This window comes from Stegastes partitus, unplaced genomic scaffold (genome assembly GCF_000690725.1).
Source record: "Stegastes partitus isolate 25-593 unplaced genomic scaffold, Stegastes_partitus-1.0.2 Scaffold10, whole genome shotgun sequence".
Taxonomy (NCBI): domain Eukaryota; kingdom Metazoa; phylum Chordata; class Actinopteri; family Pomacentridae; genus Stegastes; species Stegastes partitus.
In genome coordinates this window covers 1501691-1522758 of record NW_007577741.1, presented here as the reverse complement: position 1 = coordinate 1522758, position 21068 = coordinate 1501691, and the positions used below count along the sequence as shown (strand labels likewise).

The 21068-nt window shown below is 41.7% G+C and overlaps 1 protein-coding gene across 1 annotated transcript in view; it reads left to right on the top strand.

Moving 5' to 3' along the window:
• LOC103360364 (testis expressed 264, ER-phagy receptor) overlaps positions 1-21068 on the top strand; it is a 42333-nt gene that overhangs the window by 9554 nt on the left and 11711 nt on the right. Inside the window, exon 3 of the mRNA XM_008286089.1 lies at positions 18787-18952. Within this exon, the coding sequence (XP_008284311.1) occupies positions 18787-18952 (166 nt within the window). The remainder of the gene's footprint in view (positions 1-18786; positions 18953-21068) is intronic.

Below are 21068 nucleotides of genomic sequence, written 5' to 3'. Positions count from 1 at the left end.
TATGACTAGCTGTGTATAACACTCAGCTATAATACACAGATGGGTGACACCTGAAGCCTCGACCACCTCAAAGCTTTGGGGGGGCATCTATCTGGCATGGTTTGGGTCCAGTTGCCCCCCTCAGAGGGAAAAGTCACCTCAAATCATTACCAAGTTGTGCTGAGTGATCACCTTTTTCCTGATGGGAGTGGTCACTAACAGGGTGACTCCATCCAGTAAAGGATGATGGGAATACTATACGGCCCTCACCAGATCTCAGCCCAAATGAACACCTGTGGGAGATTCTGGATCGAAGCGTTAGGAAGTGCACCATCATGAAAATACCAAATGAGGGAACGTGTTTTGGGAGAATTGTGTTTTATCACTCCAGTAGAGTTCCACAGAGAAGAGAAGAGAATTAATGCAGAGGCACATTGCTTTTCTGTCCTTTAATTCGTCGCTGTTATGTAGCTCACATTTAACAGAAGCAGCCGAATCAGAAAAAGTTCCAAATGTGTTTCCTTCAGCGAGTATTGCTGTTGATGGCTGACACTTTGAATATCCCAAGTGGCGAGACCTTTTCCAACAAGCTCATCAGCATTTAGCATGCCTGGCTTGTCATGGCAGAATGATTTCTGTCTGTCAGACACTTTGAGTCGCTGCCCCATGGTCGGGCCTGATATTTGCCTAGTCAGACCATCGATCGGCCCCAGTGTTTTTCTTCTGTGCTTTGGCTTTTTAGCGGTGGGCTACATCACAGACGTCTCGGCATCTTGAGATTTGGTTCGAGCACAGTGGCCAAGCCTTCAGACTGGATCGGGGAGTGGAGCAGGGGGGATAATATTGCTGACATTCACAGAGATCTAAAGGTTTGTGAAAAGCAGACGATGGAACATTTGTTTGCTTGAGGGCACTGGAGTTTCTTGCCAGCACAGAGGTTCTGGGCTGAATATAAAGCGAGTTTTCATTTGTTCTGTAGAAATGGCCTTTTTTAGCAACTGACAGACGCGGCAAAGTGATCATGAAGTCTCCCTTATCCACGACAGAGAATGAAACCTCAGTTTTGGGGACATAAGGTGCTGCCTCTCGCAATTCTCATTCCCGTCATCTGCATGGACAACGCCGATGCAAAGCGGTGCACAGATGCTAGTCCGCAGGGTCTGTTAAACATGCAGGCTTTTAGCTAACTGTGACATGCATTCAGAAAGGTCAGAAAAGGTTGTGGGATTTGTATGCCGGACAAAGTCGCGGAGGCAGTCTAATGCTGGAACATGTAGAGGTCGAGTTTAATTCTTTTAAGGCAGCATTTAAAAAAGAGAAAAAACAAAGGAGTAGGACCTGCACATTCAAACGTATTAGGGGAGGATTCAAACCGTGTTGGCATCATTTTCATGCAGGACTTGGATTCAAACAGAAATTGCACACGTTTCTTTCGTCCGTTTCATTCAGCTCATGACACTAATGAGGTGCAGGGATCGGGTCAGATGGCCGAGATGATTTATTAGCAAACTGTCAGCTTTTATAGAGTCTTGCACCTCTTAAAATTAAAATCTTTCATGAGCTTCACTCTTGACAGGAACCCCGAACACGTCCGCCCCGTGCACGTCTTCCTAATTGACAGCAGATCATCAAAAAAAACCTTTCAGAGCATCTTCCGCTGTTCTTTATTCGAACACACAGGGAATCGTACAAACACAGGGTTTAAATGACACAATACAAAGTGATTGTGTGTGTGTGTGAGGTTTAAATATGGATTTTTGTCTAAACATTTAAGTAGAGCCGCAACAAATAATTGATTAGTCGTCACCTAGTAAATTAATCAACTATTTTTATACACGATTAATTGGTTTGAGTGATTAAATAAACCATTCTGACATCTCTGAGTGCAGATTTTCTGATTTCTTTACTCCTATTTGACAGTAAACAGATCGTCTTTAGGCTGTAGACCAAAAAATACTTAGGCTGATTGACATTTTTCACCTTTTTTTGACGTTTTCCAGACCAAACAACTAACAGGTTAATTGAGTAAATAATCAACAGGTTACTCGACAATGAAAGTTTAGTTGCAGCCCTAATATTTTGCACAAGTACAGTTATGTAATTCACAGACTTATGTGTACTGTCTTTTTATTACTGATGATTTAAGTTATTTCTTTCATTCTCGGTGTACTCACAGACACCACAGTTAGAGAAAGTGTTTTAGCTGCTAGTCGTCTTTTTGGTTTATTGCTGATGGTTTCATTTGTGCAGTTTGTGCATCTGTTTCTTTGCTGTATGGTCCCTTTGCATGTATTATAGCTGTAAATATCCCAGTCATCCTGTCCTCCTTCATAATCTGTTCTTCTAATTCCCTTCTAATGTCTCGTAATCACAAGGAGGAAAAATCACGGGAACCCAATGTGGCGTCGGCGGCTTAATTACTCTTTACGCAGATGTTGTTAAAAGAAATTTCGGTAGATTTGTTCACACGCCGTATTAATTGTAAAAGTTGTAGTTTTGATGCAGTGTGGTTGGATCAGTATGTGGTTTTATTTATAACTAATTAATTATATTAATGTCCTAAGTCAACAGGCCTCTTTTTATCGAGTGTGTTGCATCACGACCCTGCGAGCCGACTGTTCCCTCAGGAGCCTCGGTGGAGTTTGCCCATCAAATGTTCAAACATGACTTTCATCCTCCAGCAGCTGGGAATCTACTGTTGGTGTTAAATGTCACATCTACATATGATTGATCTGATTTAAACTTTATTCGCTGTTGCACTGTCGCTCTGAATTAAGATCAGGCAGGAGGGTGTGATTACAATTTAAGAAGGGTAGTTATTTTTAGATACGGGACAAATTGTTTTGTGCCACTGGCCATCTTATCAATCTCTCAGGATGTGAAGAATCGAGCAGTGCTTAACAGACGTATGCTGGCTGCTGTGATCTTATTAATCTGTGACTGTGCATTGTTAAATATTTGAAATGTTGCCACTGTGAACATATGTCAGTGAAAGTTCATTTTAAAAAAAAGAAGAAGAAGCTGTTCTCGTGAAGCTTGAGTGACGTAACTGGAATTAACCGAACTTCATCAAAATGAGATATGGAGCACATATGGTGTTGTCTTATCATCTGCCAGGTGCAGTGGGACCAGAAAAACCCAAATCCCTCGGGAAAAGAGGTAAAACGCTCAGACTTTTAGGAATGTATGGAAAACTGATTGGGATAAAAATAGAAACGCATTTCTTGCGCTCAAAAACAACCTGGATATACTTTGAAATCACCCTCTGGTGCTGAAGCTGCTTCTGGCGTGTTTGCAATTGGATGATTTGCCAAAAGGGAAGTCTGACGTCTTTCACAAATTGTAGAATTTGTGGCTCTATTAGGAGAACATATTGCATTTATAGCGTTCCTTTTGGACACCTGGTCAGTTTGTCTATCTGTGATATGGCTCCGCTCTGTAAAGGAGAAGAAAAGAAAACGCACACGTACGCGCACGCTCGCTCTCTGTCGGCTGAAATATTCCAACAATTTGGTTGTGTCTTTTGTTGAGATAGACATGCAAATTAAATGAATTTGCTCCAGAGTCCTCTTGAGGGATTTTCTGAAAAGCAATCCAAGAGGCAATTTTGAACCATTCAAGTATGAGTCCGACAACATAGTAGGGGCACCTAACCAAGGTGTGGAGGTTTGGGACCTCGGCGAAGGAACTAGAGAAAATGGGAAAGATAAAAAAGAGGCTTAGGACTTAACGGCTTTATTCAGCTCAGTGACTTTCAGACAGTCCTTGTTCATTTGTCAGGGCTGAATAAGTCTGTGTAAAGAGTGTTGTTGCTTGAGTGACACCTGGATTGTTCGTACTGGCAGCGACTGCTGTCACTCATTATGCCCTCAGACCCTTTGAACCATTTTTCCCCCCTCGGGGCTTTGAAATGAAATGTAGACTATAAAAGGATTGTAGAAATACTACGTTCCATCATCCTCCCCTTTATGTGAAGCAATAAGACTGTTGTACTATTGAGGAAACACTGCTGTAGTCCTACTGTTTTGCCACTCAAAATAACCACGTGAGAACAGAGCAGAGACGGAACACAGCATCGGTATCAGGAGTTTATTAGATAAAGAAGTAAAGTAAAAGAATCAGAGAGAAAGTACATTGCTGAGGAGAGGAGGGTCATGTGCCTCTAATGGAGCGGTGTCCTCTGTAATTTTACCGATTGCTGTTATTAACACACAAGCTGCAGGAAACGGTCAAATGTCACTGTCCTCTGAATTACACATCCAGTGTTGCTGCTGAGTGCTTATTGTTGGCATCGCAGTGCCCCCGGAGTCACACATGAAGTATTTTAACGGAAAAACATCAGCAAGTGGCCTTTTCAAGCCAAAAGGTGCTTTTTCTGATTTATACAACCAAGTCAGAAGGACAACTCCACTGACTTTACACATCTAAAGTCTATAAAAGTACTAAACATGTGTGAATAAAGTTATGTAAATCCTTCTGTGACTCCAGATTAAACTGTGCTGGGACATCTCAGACAACGGTGGCGGAAAATTAGGACGTAGAGCATTCAGAGCCGTTCACTTTGTTGTATAGTTGCAATCAATGTACAGTCGTGACTCGATAATCCGACCCTTAACAATCCTAAACCTTGCTATCCGACAGGTTTTTAGGAAAAACTAAAGAAATGAAAGAGATTCTTAACATAGCGACAGCCTTGGATTCCAACTCCGACATGACATTTTATGTCACCAATCAGGATAACAGCGTATTATCTGACTGAACAATCCCACAGATTGTCTACGTTCAGACTGCAGGACTTAATGCTCAATTCAGATTTTTTTGTGAAATCTGATTTTTTTGCGAGTTCGTTCACATTTCCAGTTAAATGCGACTTGTATGTGCTGTGTGAACTTCATACGACCCAAAAGTGTCCCGCATGCGCAGAAGAGGACACGACGACGTCACACACAGCGAGCGTGCTCAGTGTTTACGGAAGTAAACATGGATGGTAACGGTGGAGCGTATCTGCCACTCCCCCACTGCCACCACTACCTATGGTGGAAACAGAACTGTGACCGTTAACAAAACTGGCATCAGCCACCAAGTATTGCCTGTGCGTTCCGGCCACTTCTACCCCATCGGAGCGCTCCCCAGGGGTGGAAGTGTCCCCCAAACGCGCCGAATATTCTGATATTCATCATTAATTGTGCCCAAATATCCGGAGCCTAGAAAGTGCTATTTGACCAGCCCTACTAGTTATTGTAACAACTATGAACAATAAATATTAACAACTAATGAGCCTTCCAGCATCAAGCCCTCCTTGTGTCTCGACCTCCGTCTTGACAATCCGACAGCCTTGCTATCCGACATAAAAGAAGGTTTTACATTTAATGTCGGATTATCGAGTCACGACTGTATTTTAATTTATACCTTTCTTTGTCTATTAACTAACCCAAAATGAATAATCTGTCTAATGTTTTTTTTTTTTGCAAATTAATTAAAAATAAAGACCTGAAATTTCTCATGTACAGAAATGTGACCCATCAGCATGAAGTCAGTCGCATTGTGCTTGAGCTACATCTGAGATACAGCTCGAATTAACACATGATAAAGTATTGATTTTGGTTCCATTTAGTTGTTTTCTAAATGTAGGTAACATATAATATTACAGACGCAATGTGACTGATTTCGTGCAGATAGATCACAAATGTGCTTTTTCTGTGGAACAATTTGTGTCCAGATGCAGTTTAATTATCCTTAGGTGTGTCTAGAGCTTGACTGGAGTCCTACTGTGGCAGATTCTATTGATTGGACGTAGGATGGCACAAAGCTGTGTGTATGAGGTCCACAGTTCAGATTTCATGTCAAGACAAAAATCACACCTTAAGGAACTCTCTGTAGACCTTCTATGAAACTGCAGTCTGGCGTAGAGCAGGGCAAGGGTACAAAACCATATCGGAAGCTTTGAGTCATCCTCACAGTGGGTTTAATAATTGGGAGAAGTTTGAAACAGCCAGGAATCTTGTTAGGGTTTGCCGTCTGGCCAAACTGAGTAACTGAACAAAAGGGTGACAATCTGAGCAGTGCATCATCAATCAGACCTTTATAGTCACTTTCCAGTAAAAAGGCCTGAGGTTGTGGCCACAATTACCCTTTGGGACAATCATTAAAAGAGTCAAAACAACGCCAGAGTGACCGAGAGGCAAGTGTCTAACTGTCCTTAAGTGGCTCAATCAAAAGTCAGAGTGAAGCCCACTGAAGAGCTGTAGAAAGACCTAAAGATGGACGTTTACAGATGCTTCCTATCTGACTAAACTTAAGAAGATCTGCAAAGAAATGTGGGGAAAACTGCCCAAATCCAGGTGTGCAAGGAGATTTAAGGCTCAAAGCTTCAACGGCTGCCAAAAGGGCTTCTGCAAAGGACTGATTTAAGTTTATTGTTGTAAATGAGAGATTTCAGTTTGTGATTTTTAATAAGCTTGTTTGCACGTTTGTATGGATTGTAGACTGATTGAGAAAACTTATCCATTGTAGGTTAAATCTAAAACCAGAAGTTTGTCAAGCGTGAAGCCATGATTCGGAACATTAGATCGTCTTCTCTTGTGTTCATTTCAGCAGCATTCTAGCAGTCATCCTCACATGTGTTCATAGCTTCCCATTAAAGAAGGAAAACAACAGCTGTCACTGAAATAAGCTGAAATTGACAAAAGTAATAATAAATAAAAATGGAATGAAAGTCATGACATTGCTTTTGAATTGTGGTTCAGCAGAAATATATATATATAAAACAAACAAACAAACAAAACCAATCATGATGGGATCCGTAAACTAATGTTTAGTTGAACAACCCTTTGAGCCAATCACTGCCGTCAGGTGTTTTCTGTAGCGCTCAATCAGACTTCTGCACCTATTGACAGGTATTCTGGTCCACTGCTCATCAGCAAAGTCTCTAACTTGTCCAGGACAGTTTTTTTTTTTTTTTTTTTAATTATACTTTCCAACCACAATTCAAAAGCAATGTTTTATTTCACTACATAATAATTTAGCAAATTTTTATTTATTATCACTTTTTTTCAGTTTCTAGTTATTTGAGTGACTCTTGTGAATTTTGCCTTTTCTTTAATGGAAGGGGATGAATACATTTGAGGACGACTGTATGAGGGGGTAGGACTGTGATCCATGCCTCAGTAGTGCCCTCAACTTGCTTTCTTAAAACAGTCTCCAGCGCTTGTGCCAACATACTGATTGATGTCGGCACGAGGTTTAGACAAAAAAGAAACACAGATGGGATTAAAAAGATATTATCTTCTGTTCTGTTTAATGTCTGTGAAGATCCTCCATCATCCAGGTCATGGTTATTCTTGTAGTTTAATCATGGACTTGCTTGAGTTCCTTGAAGATGTTCCACCTCTCATCCAAGAGGCTTCATCAGTTCTGACTGACTAGTTGGGAGTTCCACATACTTATATCCTAAAGGAGCCATTAACACCTGAGTTTCAATTGGGGGTTTGTTGCTCCTCCCCCTCGTTATGTGAGTCGTTAGTGCTCCCCCTGCCACAATGGGGTTCGTTAGGGTCTTTTGTGGCTAGGTATGGATGTGGTTTCATCTTCCTGGGGAGAGATCTTAGGACTGAATTGTAAACAGGTGAGCGGTGATGCCTCAGACCTCCACCTCTGTTGAGGGATGGTCTTTCCAGTTTGACATAGATGGGCTTCTTTCACCCCTCTCTCAAACTATCTGTCCTCCCTGCAGGCCAAAATCTGGACACTATTGTCTTCAAATGAGTGTCCTTTGTCCTTAAGATGCAGGTGGACTGCTGAGTCCTGTCCTCATGTCTGTTTGAAAGGTTCAGTTCCTTTTCCAATCTCTGTTTTTTCCCCGTTCCAAACATTGCAGCGTCCTTAGGTAGTAAGATCGAAAACGTGGTCTCATGTTCATGTTATCTGTGAGAGAAACAGTGCCTGCTCCCTGCAGCCACTGAAAACATGCTGTTGTTATCAACCCTGAAGTAAATATTACGTTTGAAGTAATTTCCGCTTGCTGAGTTCGTTGTGCCTGCGCAGCATTTAGCACCAACATATGCCTTATTTCCTCGATTCTAAAAAAGCTTGAACACCAAATGATGTTTTTTTTTTTTTCCTCTTCTATTTGATACATTTCTTTCTCTGCTGCAAGCATTAAAGAGAAATCTGCTGCATATGTCTTCATAGTCACTGAACCGTGTGCAGCCTGAGCTCAAACATGCCTCAGCAAATATGACCAAAATGACCCCGAAAGGACGACGGGACTGAAAACGGACACAATTCTCCACTCTGGTATTTTTTATTAGCACTTCCTCCCCACACTCTGTAGCACCGCTGAATATCCTGCACAGTCAAGACAGAGCGTATGCGTTGCTCAACACTTACACACAGTTGTAGGCAGTTTGTGTCCTCTACAGTGTGTTTATCATTGATGCCTCGAGCCAACTAAACTTAATAGCTATATTCTGTACATGTGCATTTCAAGTAGATTCAGAGATTTGTGAGGCTACGCTCTGGAACGAGAAAAACGCCTTGAATTTAGTTCTGATCATCCTTGAGAACTAACAGTGTTGTTACCCTAAAGGCATAAAACTTGTGCATTTAATACTGGTAGCCTGATAAGGCCATCTTATACACAGCATATTGGTGTCTGGAGACCGAACCTTGTCTGCCTTGTAAGTAAAGCAAACTGCTCTTCCTCTGCACTATTTTATTGATGACTGTTCTAAAGAATAGAAAACCCATAAAAATTCAATGCGTTTCCATATGCAAAAGTAATTTAATATACAATGCAATCTGCAGAGGTTTAATGGTATGTGTATTTATCTGACTAATTACTTATATTTATAATTACGCACTAACTCTCCCAGAACCATAATACCAGAGTGTGAGTTCTACCCAGAAACATTTTGGTGGTGCACCGGTTGTTGTGTAAAGCTGACAGGATCAGCGCTGAAGCGCGTGGCGGTTTGTAGCCAAACCACGTTGCTGCAACCTTCAGTTTCACCGTGTGATGCACACTGGCCCCAAATGGATTATCCCTCTGCACAATCACTGGAACAGGAGCAGCTCTGAAACACTGAATACATTTTACCGAGTGCAACCAAACCTTCAAAATAACTTTGTTTGGTCAGAATCTGATCCATTCAGTCCAATTACATTTGGAAAGTTTAGAAGAGCCGTATGATTATTTTATTATGTTGCAGGCCAGCTGTCAACAGGACATCAGTTGGAGTGAGTCACAGTCATGCACGGTCTCTTCTAGCTCAGCACAGGAGGACGCTAACACTCCTGAAATCGCAGAAGTATGTGGAACATCTGGGTAGCTCTTGGAAGAAGCTTAAAATTGTTTTTCACCATATGCTCTGCTAAAAAAGTGTCATTCAAACACAACACGCGTCATCTTGGAATCCAGTATTCGGTTCTCTGTCACGCTTCCATGGCAGCGCTGCAGTCAGCTCGTTTCTTTGGCGATGTGGTGCGTCGTCGATTCCATTCCAGGTTTATTAGAACAACACTGATGCGTCCGCAGTGCTGACAAAAAGAGATAAACTCAGAATTACTGCAGCTGAAACTGCACCTGTGGCTGAAATAGTTAATTTCAGTTATGCATGAATATCTTGCACTTATCTTAATCATTAAACACGAAGAAAAAACATTTGTACTGGATAGTGTACTGCTCTCACAATGGAACACTTGTGTCTTTTATTTTCTATAATGTGTTTATTCCTAATTACAGTTTGCCACCATTTGGATGCCTTAACTCTTACAGATGAGGTATCTTGCTTTTGAATGTTTCAAAATATATACGACCAAAATGTTATTTCAGTGTATTTTTCTCTTGTTTTCTTGCTGTATCAAAAACTTTAACCTTAGAGTTACGTACCAAACTGTAATCTGTAATCTTAGCAGACGTAGGTTGTGGTTTTCTTGAGCTTTATTTCTAACATTTTAGCTTAAACAGGGAACATAAATAAAAGAATTGAAAATTCCATGTACTTAATTATACAGTTAGTTTTTTAAAGTCCTGACATGATGATGCACGGAACCTCCAACGGCAGCAGTATACTGTAGCTTATATAATCCTGCCAACTCATAGAAATATCAGATCCCCGAACCCCTAGGCTTCTGGGCACATGCATGAATATATATGTTGACTTAATGAGTCCTAATACTCACATTAACATGGAGACATATGGGCAGTGACAGCTGAAGACGAGTTGTTTTGATCACAAAAGTTTCTGGCTAAAGACTCTGGCTGAACTGTTTTGTCAAATGCTTTTATTATCCTCTGCTCTACCTATCTGTGTTGAGTCTTGTTATGCTGATTTTTTGAATATAGTGGTGGATTCAAGGTTGCTATTTTTCTTCAGTCCTGCTCGCAGATTATTTAAATGCAGCAAAATGGTAGGAAGCCCTTATCTGCCACTTCCATCAACTTCCCTCTTCACCGCTGACAGTGGTGCTCAGTTTCTTTCGCCTTTCTCCTCAGGAGACAAGGGGCCATTGTTAAGGCAGAGGTTGCTGTTTTTATCCGCCTCAGTACTCGGGGTGATCATTTGTCAGCTGTTTTCTTCTGTTTTTCTCTCTCCCCATAGGCCACTCCATCAATTTTTCACTGTCTTTGTCTCGTCAGGCTCACTCCTTCTCTCCGAGGTACAGTAGGTGCAATGCCCTCTGGGATTTGGAGTCGCTCTAAAGTGGGCTTCTTTCAGACAGTCAAATGCTGGGAAAAAAAATGTTAATTGTTTTGATTTATTCCCACAGGACTATCTGTAAGGTATTGTTCCCAACACATCTGTGAACTGCACTGCAGATAACCCATTGTTGGTCTGTAGAGCTGCAGCCAGTCTGACAGTGATTTAGGATTACTGGTAATTATCATGAAGCTACAAGGATGAGTTTTACAAAGCATTTGGCACACACACACCTAGTGAAAGAAATACTGAAACTAAAATTGCAATGGTGTTCTGTGTCAAGGAAAATATTTGCATTCTTCATTACATTCACACTCCTTTGTGCTTGTACATGAGCTGTGTTTCTTCCACCCACTCAGCCCGATACATGACTCATCGTTTCTCCCTGTGTTACTGCTGCACACTGGGGAGCAGGGCAGTTGAGGTATTAACACCATCACTGGTAAAGGCCAAGATTCTGTGGTAACCGAGGCATGTTTTCTGCTGGACGGACCGCCTGTCTGCTGTTGTGGAGAGGTTTGGGATTTAGAGTCTCAGACTGGAAAACAGAGAGGAGCATCCCGGCCTCTGTCTGGCTTTCTTTTAGAAGTTGTTGGATGTGAAGGCAGGAAATGTTGTTCAGGAGGTCCATCGCCTGCTGCGTGTTTTCATTTGTCTACAATCTACAATTTCATTTAGCAGACGCTTTTATCGGAAGCGACGTACATCTGAGAGCAGATACACATTCTTATACCAGTGGCGACGGAGCTGCCATGCAACGTGTTGCCTGCCATTGGGAGCAACTTCGGGTTCAGCGTCTTGCCCAATGACACTTTGACTGTGGAGGGGCGGGGGATCAAACACCAGCCTTGCGATCAGAGGACAACTGCTCTACCAAATGAGCCACAGCCGCCCATTTGTCTAATATTTACTTACTATTTCTATGAACTAATACCTAAAAATCAAATCGCAGTGTGAGCTATACTGTGTGTTTGGTTCTTATTAGTAAGATGGCATGCTAATATGGTCAAATAAGATGGCAAACATGGTAAACATTATAGGTGCTTATTAGCATTGTGAACTTATTTTCATGAAAGCATTTAGCTTCAAGCACCACTGTCCCTAAGCAGGCTGCAGGGTGGTTAGCACCGTTGCCTCGCAGCAAGAAGGTCGCCGGTTCACGTCCTCGTGAGGACGCCCGGGATCTATCTGAGTGGAGTTTGCATGTTATCCCCGTGCAGCGTGGGTTCTCTCCGGGTCTGTCTGTCTCTATGTGTAGCCCTGAGTCAGCTGGGATAGGCTCCAGCCCCCCACGACCCTAGTGAGGATTAAGCGGTGTATAGATAATGGATGGATGGATGGATGTCCCTAAGCACCGGTTCACAGAGTGGATAGCGTGGCTGTTATTGGCTGTCTTCCGCCAAGTGTTGAACTATTCATTGATTAACTGCAGAAGTAAATGACAGATTAATCAATAATGGAAATGATTATACTCGTAGTGTAACTTTATCGTCGATATTTAGTGCACCTAATGTCAGAATGGAGATTCTGCATTTCATCATTGTGTAGGAACTGTGCTCACCAGAACAAGTTTATTTTTTATTTGAATTAATTTGACGTGAACCTGTTGGCTTTACTTAAAAAAAGCCAAAAGGGAAAATTGAAAATTCCAAGTGGATGTGATCAAGAGCCGCCTTGGAAAAGCGCAGACTGTTTCTTTGTGTGTTGCGAGATAATGGCGGTTCGTGCGCCGGCTTTGTTTGTGTCAGGCTTGACTTTGGTTAGTCTCCTTCTACAGTAATAGCACTTTTTGCTTGTTGAAATCACCACTCTGGTGCCCAAATGTATTCACTATATTTGTTATGCCGTCCCAAAGTGCCTCTTTACGCGCTGGTAAAATATCTCTTCTTTGAGGCGAAGAGCTCTTTGGTGTTGCCTCCTTCACCAGCTCTTCCAGCTCCGCACTGGGGAGAAATGTATTCTTCTTTTGTTCGTCCTTTGTGTTGCTGCTCATGAGGGAAATTGCAGCAAAATGTATTAATTTATTCTTTATTTATTTATTTTAATGGGGAGAGGAGCCGGTGCTGGATTTGATGGAATCTTGTTCGAGAGTCATGAAAAAAACACCCTTTGCAGTTTCATTTATTTCATCCAATAGTACGTGTGATGTATTTGCAGATGTTGTTCCCAGGCTGCAGGAGCTTGGACAGAGAGGACTGTTGCATATCTTTCTTCTTGTAGACCATCTATTCTTTATCATTTATCCAGGGACATGCTGCAGAGTGGCTGCAAACAAACAGCCAGCAGGAGAAGGTGTATGAATGAATGGGGATTGAAGGACTTTATCTATACACCCAAGTGTGTAACAATAATAAATAACAACAACAACAATCACAACAACCACAACCACCACAACACCCGCCACCACAACTGCAACAACAACAACCACAACCACCACAACAACAACAACAACCACAACCACCACCACCACCACCATGGTCAAGGGGGAAATGCCAGTTTAAACAGGCAGGTTTTGAGCTGTGAATTTGAAGGTCTGGAGAGAGTCTAAGTGTATGTCAGCTTTCAGGTGTATTTACCTGTAACATGTCAATAAAACAACCACTAAGCTTTGCTTGCATGACACCTTTGAATGGTTGTCCAAGGAAACAACATTTGCACAGTGACAGTAACTGTGATTAGAAACAAAAGGGAAGACACTGATAGTAGGGCTGCAGATAATGATCATTTTCATCCATCCATCCATCCATCCATTGTCTTCTGCTTATCCGGGGTCGTGTCGTGGGGGCAGCAGGCGGAGCAGGTCGTCCCAGACCTCCCTCCCCCCGGTGACACTTTCCAGCTCTGCCTGGGGAATCCCGAGGGGTTCCCAGGCCAGCCGAGAGATATAATCCCTCCAGCAGGTTCTGGGTCTTCCCTGGGGTCTCCTCCCAGGTGGACGTGTTCGGAAAACCTCCAGAGGAAGCCTCCCCGGAGGCATTCGAACCAGATGTCCATACCGCCTCAACTGGCTCCTTTCGACGCGAAGGAGCAGCGGCTCTACTCCGAGCTCCCTCCAGATGTCTGAGCTCCTCACCCTATCTCTAAGGCTGAGCCCAGCCACCCTGCGGAGGAAGCTGATTTCGGCCGCTTGTATCCGCAATCTCGTTCTTTTGGTCACGACCCAAAGCTCGTGACCACAGGTGAGGGTTGGGACGTAGATGGACTGGTAGATCGAGAGCTTTGCCTTGCGGCTCAGCTCTCTCTTCACCACGACGGTCTGGTACAGCGCCCACATTACTGCTGACGCCACACCGAGCCACCTGTCCATCTCACGCTCCATTTTCCCATCACTCGTGAACAAGATTCCGAGATACTTAAACTCCCTCCTTTGAGGAAGCAACTCCCCCCCACCCGGAGGTGTCAATCCACCGGTTTCCAGCAGAGAACCATGGCCTCGGACTTGGAGGTACTGATCCGCATCCCTGCCGCTTTGCACTCGGCTGCAAACCGCTCCAGTGAGTGCTGAAGGTCACGGTCTGATGAACAGTACCACGTCGTCTGCAAAAAGCAGAGGCGAGATCCTGTCGGCGACGATCATTTTCATTGTTGATTAATCTTGAGATAATTTTCTTGATCAAAATGGTGCAAAATGTCAGTCAGTGGTTTTCTCAAATGTCTTGTTTTGTCCATAATACAGAGATAATCAGTTTACTGTGATAGAGGAGTAAAAAAAAAACAGAAAATATTCAAATTCCAGAAGCTGAAATCAAAGAAATTAATCTTTTTTCCTTAAATAATTGATTATCAATATAGTTGGAGAATAATTTAGCAGTTATCAATTACTGCGGCAGCTCTAATTGATTGATATGATCCCCATTTATTTACCCGTTTACGATCCATTACTTACTCTTCATTCCCATTCATAGACAACAAAGGTGGACTTCAGTGACATTGTCTCCTGAGACAAGAAAACAAGCACATGGCTTCATGAAGGGAAGAAAGACACATGTCTAGAGCTGCCTCGGTTTGTTTTAAATTTTAAAATGAAGGTAAGGTGAGCTCATGTTTTGTTTCGTCCTGTAATTTCCCAAGTCTATTCACTTAATAATGCGACAGTGTGATACCGTTTTCGTGGCAGAAAAACAAAATAATAGCTACCGACTGTCCAGGAATAATGCCGTTTCTGTGCTGTTGAGGATATGAAAAAAAACCCTTATGATGACCCTGTTACTCTGGACTGCTTTAAAGGCTCTCCTGGGCCGAGGGGTGCTGATACTGCAGGGTAGGAGTATGAAGGAAATCAGACAAAAATCAATAAGGACACTACCCACAATCCCCTACCCAATTACACAGGCCTACTGCGAATCAGTTTGCCTCAGCGATTTCACTGCTGGTCTAATTATTGGCATCCCTTCTGTCCCAGGTCTTCTGTTTGCGAGACGCAGAGAAAATGGCCTCATTATATAGTTAGACTTGATTGGTTAGGTTGCTGTTTTAGTCGCCTCGCAGTGACTATAACTAACATGTATAAGCTCTGCGGGGCTGCACGAATAATAAAGGTATCCTCAGGTGTCACAGTACACGTTCACAGTGATTAACACTCAAGGATTTCAAAGCATGCCAGTACTATCAATTAGTTATATCTGTGAAGGTAAGCCATGATGTCGTGTCAGAACATACCAATGTAGACTGTCACATTCATAATGAGTTATATTTACAAAAAAAAAACTGTAGGACTGAAGCAAATGATGTTTTTTTTTCTCAGTTAATTAGCTGACTGTGAATGTCAGAATACAATTGTGTCTCTCTCTTTCAAATTTTTCTATTTTTCCAATTACAGATTCCACAAAAAGCCATTTCAAAATTACTTGTATTCTTGGGCCAGTGGTATGAAATTGAAAGATATTCCATTCACGATCATGTTTCACATAAGATAAAGGAGAGCAGCAAATTAGGAGGCTAGATTTAGAGAATAATTGGTATTTTTGCTTTAAAAAAAAAAAAAATCACATAAGCGGTTTCCTATAAAAATTCTTGCCAATTAATTTTTCTGTCTTCTAATCAACTAATCATTCCAGCTATAAACACTGCTATGACAAAAAAAAAAAAGCGCATTATGTACAAGTTGCACATCAGGTGCTTTGGTGGCGACCCAGTTTCAGGCCCCAGTTGTGATGCTTCTGGCTCAGCTGGGTGCTCCATTGAACACGATAGACAGTCGAAGTCTGCTCTGCTGCTGGGCCGGTTATTTTTGTGTACAGAAATCATTTAGTCGGCTTTTCTACGCAGCTGAGGTGTGATGTTTGGGGTCGTATTTTGATCTATATCCTCAGTTGAATATGGATACTGTACTTGCGAATAAAATAAATTGTTTTTGACCTTCAGTAGCAGCAGTTGTCAAGTTGTTGGATGCTAAAAACTAAATCTTGGTTTATATCTTCATTCATATTGTAAGCTGTATTCTTTTTAATGGATTCAGTCGGTCATGCTGACAGCTCCACATTTCGTTTTCTATTAACATTTTCATTGACTATTAATCTGTTCAGAATGAATTTTGCCCTCAGCATTCTGTTTTGGTTCGCTCACTCGTCTGACCATCGCCGTTAGTCTCCAAAAGTCAAGAGCGTTGAACCCGGTTTCACTTTTTTTTTTTTTTTTATTAATGAAAAGAACATTTGTGCTCGCACAGCTTCTGCCTTCTCTGTTTAGAAAGGAATTAAATTAAAGGCAAAAAGCAATGACAAGAAGGCACGAAGAATCTTTACTTAATCCATTATGAAAGCCGATGCACAGATGAGTCATTCGGCTTTAACTAGAAGTTCATTTTCAAGTATAATAAGACAACAAACAGCACGTCACCGCCTGCATCAATCAAAAAATCAGTAGCAGGGAATGTGGTTTTTCAGCTTAGTGTATTGTTGCAGAGACGAGAGTATTTATTTAGCAAGAATTTAACCTTAATTTTTCCACCTCCAGTCATGTTTTTCAGATTTGTTTTTAAGCTGAAGGATCTTTCGTCATCTTAAAGGACTCGTTATTGTCTATGCAGCCAAATGTCTTAATGACGTCTCTGCTTTTTGTTTTATAAATAATAATACACCAGTGACATTAGTCATAGTTCAAGACCCCATAAACACTGCAAAGCAAGTCCAAACTTGTTGCTGCCTTCTCAATCATCGAATCTAAGGGTGACTAATTCGTTACAGGATGTTGCGACTCAAATAGATGTTCACTTTCTCCATCCCGCAGAATGAAAGCCCTGAGATTATTATGAAAGGTGTGAAACAAGAAAAGAGTCTGATCCTTTATATTCACTTTTAGTTGGGTGTTTCTGCTATTTTCTTGTAGGGATAAATGCAGCGCCTTCATAATCCACCCTTGCTCTTCTTCCTGGGTACATAATGCTTTTGTGCTTGGATCTTTTAAGTGTGCCATTAGACTGCTGGCTCTACTTTTACTTGCTGCATCATATGTGCAGGTTTTGTGAGCTACTTGTCGATCCTTCACCGTTCCATGTGCATCCATTGGATCCATCCTCTGTAAATAAAAAAACAAACTAGAATTTAGCTGTATCTGCACTATACTTCTTTTTAACAATTTATTGATAGGCTTTGAAAAGCACAATTACACTTGTGCGCGCACGTCGGCGTTCATCTGTACACATCAATATGTATTATGTCCGACTCCGTGCTGTCGAGTCAAGCCAGCGAGGATACACAGATGTTTCTGAAGGAGAAAAAAAAAAAAAAAACCTAGCACCAATAATTGATGTTGCTGAAATCTCTGAAACTGACAATGTTGTTTCTGCAGACAGCCAGCGAGAGGAGCGTCGCTGCTGTCATAATTGGGTTGAGACAGATGGTGAGAGAGATGATAGGATGGAGTCTGAAAAGCAGTCAGCTCTCTCCTCTAAAGAATCCATCTTGCGTGTGTCTGTTCGGTCGACGAGCCCGTTTATCAGACATGTGTGACGTTCATCCACTGAACAGTAGCTACCTGTCACTGCTTCCTCTCCGTTTGAATCCGGAACATCAGCGAGGGGACTCTGTACTCCCAGGAACTGTCAAGAAACAATCGTAATCATGAGTGGCTTCGACTGTTGGAGACGCGCCATGAATTTGCCATATTGTGGGGAATGATTTATAGTCTGAAATGCTAATGTAAAGCCCAAGTCTTTGCCACTATGATGCCGTGCGATTACACTGTCTTAAATAATTGTTAAATGGTAAAGGTCAAACCACAGTTAAATGGTCGAATTACATTTTATCGTCTTCATCTGTAAATATTCAACGATATTAAGACATCGCACTGTAGCCGTAATGCGTTTCTGGTGTTGCTCGACGTTTAACATTTGCCAAACGGGTGAAAGTAACAGACGGCGGCCGTGCATGAGCGGAATAACAAAAACATGGCGTATGAAAGGTTAATGAGTGCCGAGAAGTGGAGTGGTCTTTGTCATGTGAGACTTCTGAAGGAGTGAGGCGTGTACGGGAGGACGGACAAAGGCGGCGCGAAATGTGGAGGCTGAACGTTCAAGATTGTAGGGATCTAAAATGTGTTGCATGTGCGGAAGAAAAGGGTTTATTTCAGTTCAAGGATGGAGCAGTGAGGTTCCCACATACCAAACCCAAGCTTTTATACTCGTGATTGACCGGACGCAGACGTGAGGGATTGTGTGCATGTCAGGGCTTGCGTCCTACTGTGATGTTCCTCTGTACATTACTTGTACTTGTGTGTGTGTGTGTGTGTGTGTGTATATATATAAAAGCATATGTTAACAAGTGTTGATGGGCGTCATTATAGCATCGACAGTAATTACTTTGCACCTTCAAAGTTAAATTAGCGCTGACAGTCTTATTGTGTACCCAGTCCTGAGGTCGTACCTTTAGTCAGATGTGTGTTCTAACAAGTTGATCTTGTGCTTCGGTAAATTGCTTCACTTACTAAACACACGACTGCAGTCAATTACTGTAAAGGCACAGTTTGGGTTACAGAGTAATGCGCTCATCTCAGCATGTTAAGCTACAGCCAATTTGTAGTTTGGCATGCAAATCAGCAAATTATCATTTTTTGTGCAAGTAGGTAACACTGATTCGATGTATTACTAACTTTCCGACATCTCTCACAGGAAAGGAGGCTGTGCGCACACCCGTTCCTTGAAATCTACAGAGACAGTCAGATCCAGTTCATGGCCCCCTTGGCTCGGCAGGGAGACTTTTACGTACCTGAAGTCCGGCCGGTAGAGAGGAGGTCTTCAGAACAAGAGGACTCACACAGTGACTCGGACATCTCAGGTGTGTGAACCTTTACGCCCTCCTTTATTAGCACATGTTGGATGTTTTTGTTGTACTTACAGATGTGTAGGAATCAATAAACTACTCAGGGTTAATTAGGTTTAATAATCAGGTTGAGTCAGCTTTATTGTCAGTTTTGCCACATGTACAACATACAGAGAACTGAAATTGCAAAATGAACATAGAAAAAAGTATAAAAGTGTAAAAATAGCAAAATAGAAGAAAGTAGAGTACAGGTATAAACAGGATAAAGACAATAAACATAGAACATAATTCTGACTATAAACAATAAATAGACAATAATAAGCGGTGTGTGCAATTCAAGTTAAAATAATGTTACCGGAAAAAGGATGCTTTTAGAATCCCTAAATAACCATGATTACAATATGATAACAGCTACAGCTCAGACTTCACGTGTAGATTATTTTGCTGAAAGTAAAATCCTCATTCAAGAATAATACATGAACAGGTGAACAATATGAACACTAAAAGGGTTTAAATCTGTGGTTTCTGTGTCATGTAAAGAGGAAATACAGTCATGACTCGATAATCTGATCCTTAACAATCCAAAACCTTGCTATCCAACAGGTCTTTAGGAAAAATGAACGGAACCCATAAAAACAGCCTTAACATAGCGACAGCCTTGGATTCTGACTCCGACATGACATTTTATGTCACCAATCAGGATAGCGGCGTATTATCTGACTGAACGATCCCACAGATTGGCTGAATTCACACTGCAGGACAGATTTTTTTAGGAATTCTGATTTGTTTATGAGTTCGTTCNACATCTCAGGTGTGTGAACCTTTACGCCCTCCTTTATTAGCACATGTTGGATGTTTTTGTTGTACCTGCAGATGTGTAGGAATCAATAAACTACTTAGGATTAATTAGGTTTAATAATCAAGCTCAGTCAGCTTTATTGTCAGTTTTACCACATGTACAACATACAGAGAACTGAAACTGCCGTACTCCAAGGCCCCACGGTGTAAAATGAACATAGAAAAAAAAGTATAAAAATAGCACAAAAGAAAATAGAAAATAGTAGAGTACAGCTATAAACAGGATATAGACAATAAACATAGAACGTAATTCTGACTATAAACAATATTAACAATAAATAGACAATAATAAGCAGTGTGTGCAATTCACGTTAAAATAATGTTATCGGAATTTCAAGAATAGTACATGAACAGGTGAACAATGTGAACACTAAAAGGATTTAAATCTGTGGTTTCTGTGTCATGTAAAGAGGAAATACAGTTGTGACTCGATAATCTGACCCTTAACAATCCTAAACCTTGCTATCCAACAGGTCTTTAGGAAAAATGAACGGAACCCATAAAAACAGCCTTAACATACCGACAGCCTTGGATTCTGACTCCGACATTTTATGTCACCAATCAGGATGACGGCGTATTATCTGACTGAACAATCCCACAGATTGGCTACGTTCACACTGCAGGACTTAATGCTCAATTGGGATTTTTTTGGTGAATTCAGATTTTTTTTACGAGTTCGTTCACATTCACATTTGCAGTTAAATGCAACTTGTATGTGATCTGCTGTGTGAACTTCATACGACCCAAAAGTGTCCCGCATGCGCAGAAGAGGACACGATGACGTCACACGCAGCGAGCGAGCTCAGTGGAAGTAAACACGGATGGTAACGATGGAGCGTAACTGCCACTCCCCCACCACCACCGATGGTGGAAACAGAAGTGTGACCACTAACTAAACTAGCATCAGCAACCAAGTACTGCCTGTGTGTTCCGGCCACTTCCACCCCGTCAGAGTGCTGCCCCGGGGTGGAAGTGTCCCCCGACCTCACTGAATATTCAGATATTCATCATTAATTGGGCCCAAATATCCAGAGAGCAGAAGTGCTATTTGACCAGCCCTACTAGTTATTATAACAACTATGAACAATGAATATTAACAACAAATGAGCCTTCCAGCATCAAGCCCTCCTTGTAAGGTTTTACATTTAGTGTCGGATTATCGAGTCGCGACTGTATTGACGAGCAACAAAGGAATGGTCAATATGTTTTATAGTTTTTAACTGTCTTTGTCAGATCGGAATACTCATTTCGTTCTAACCAAGTGACTCTTTAC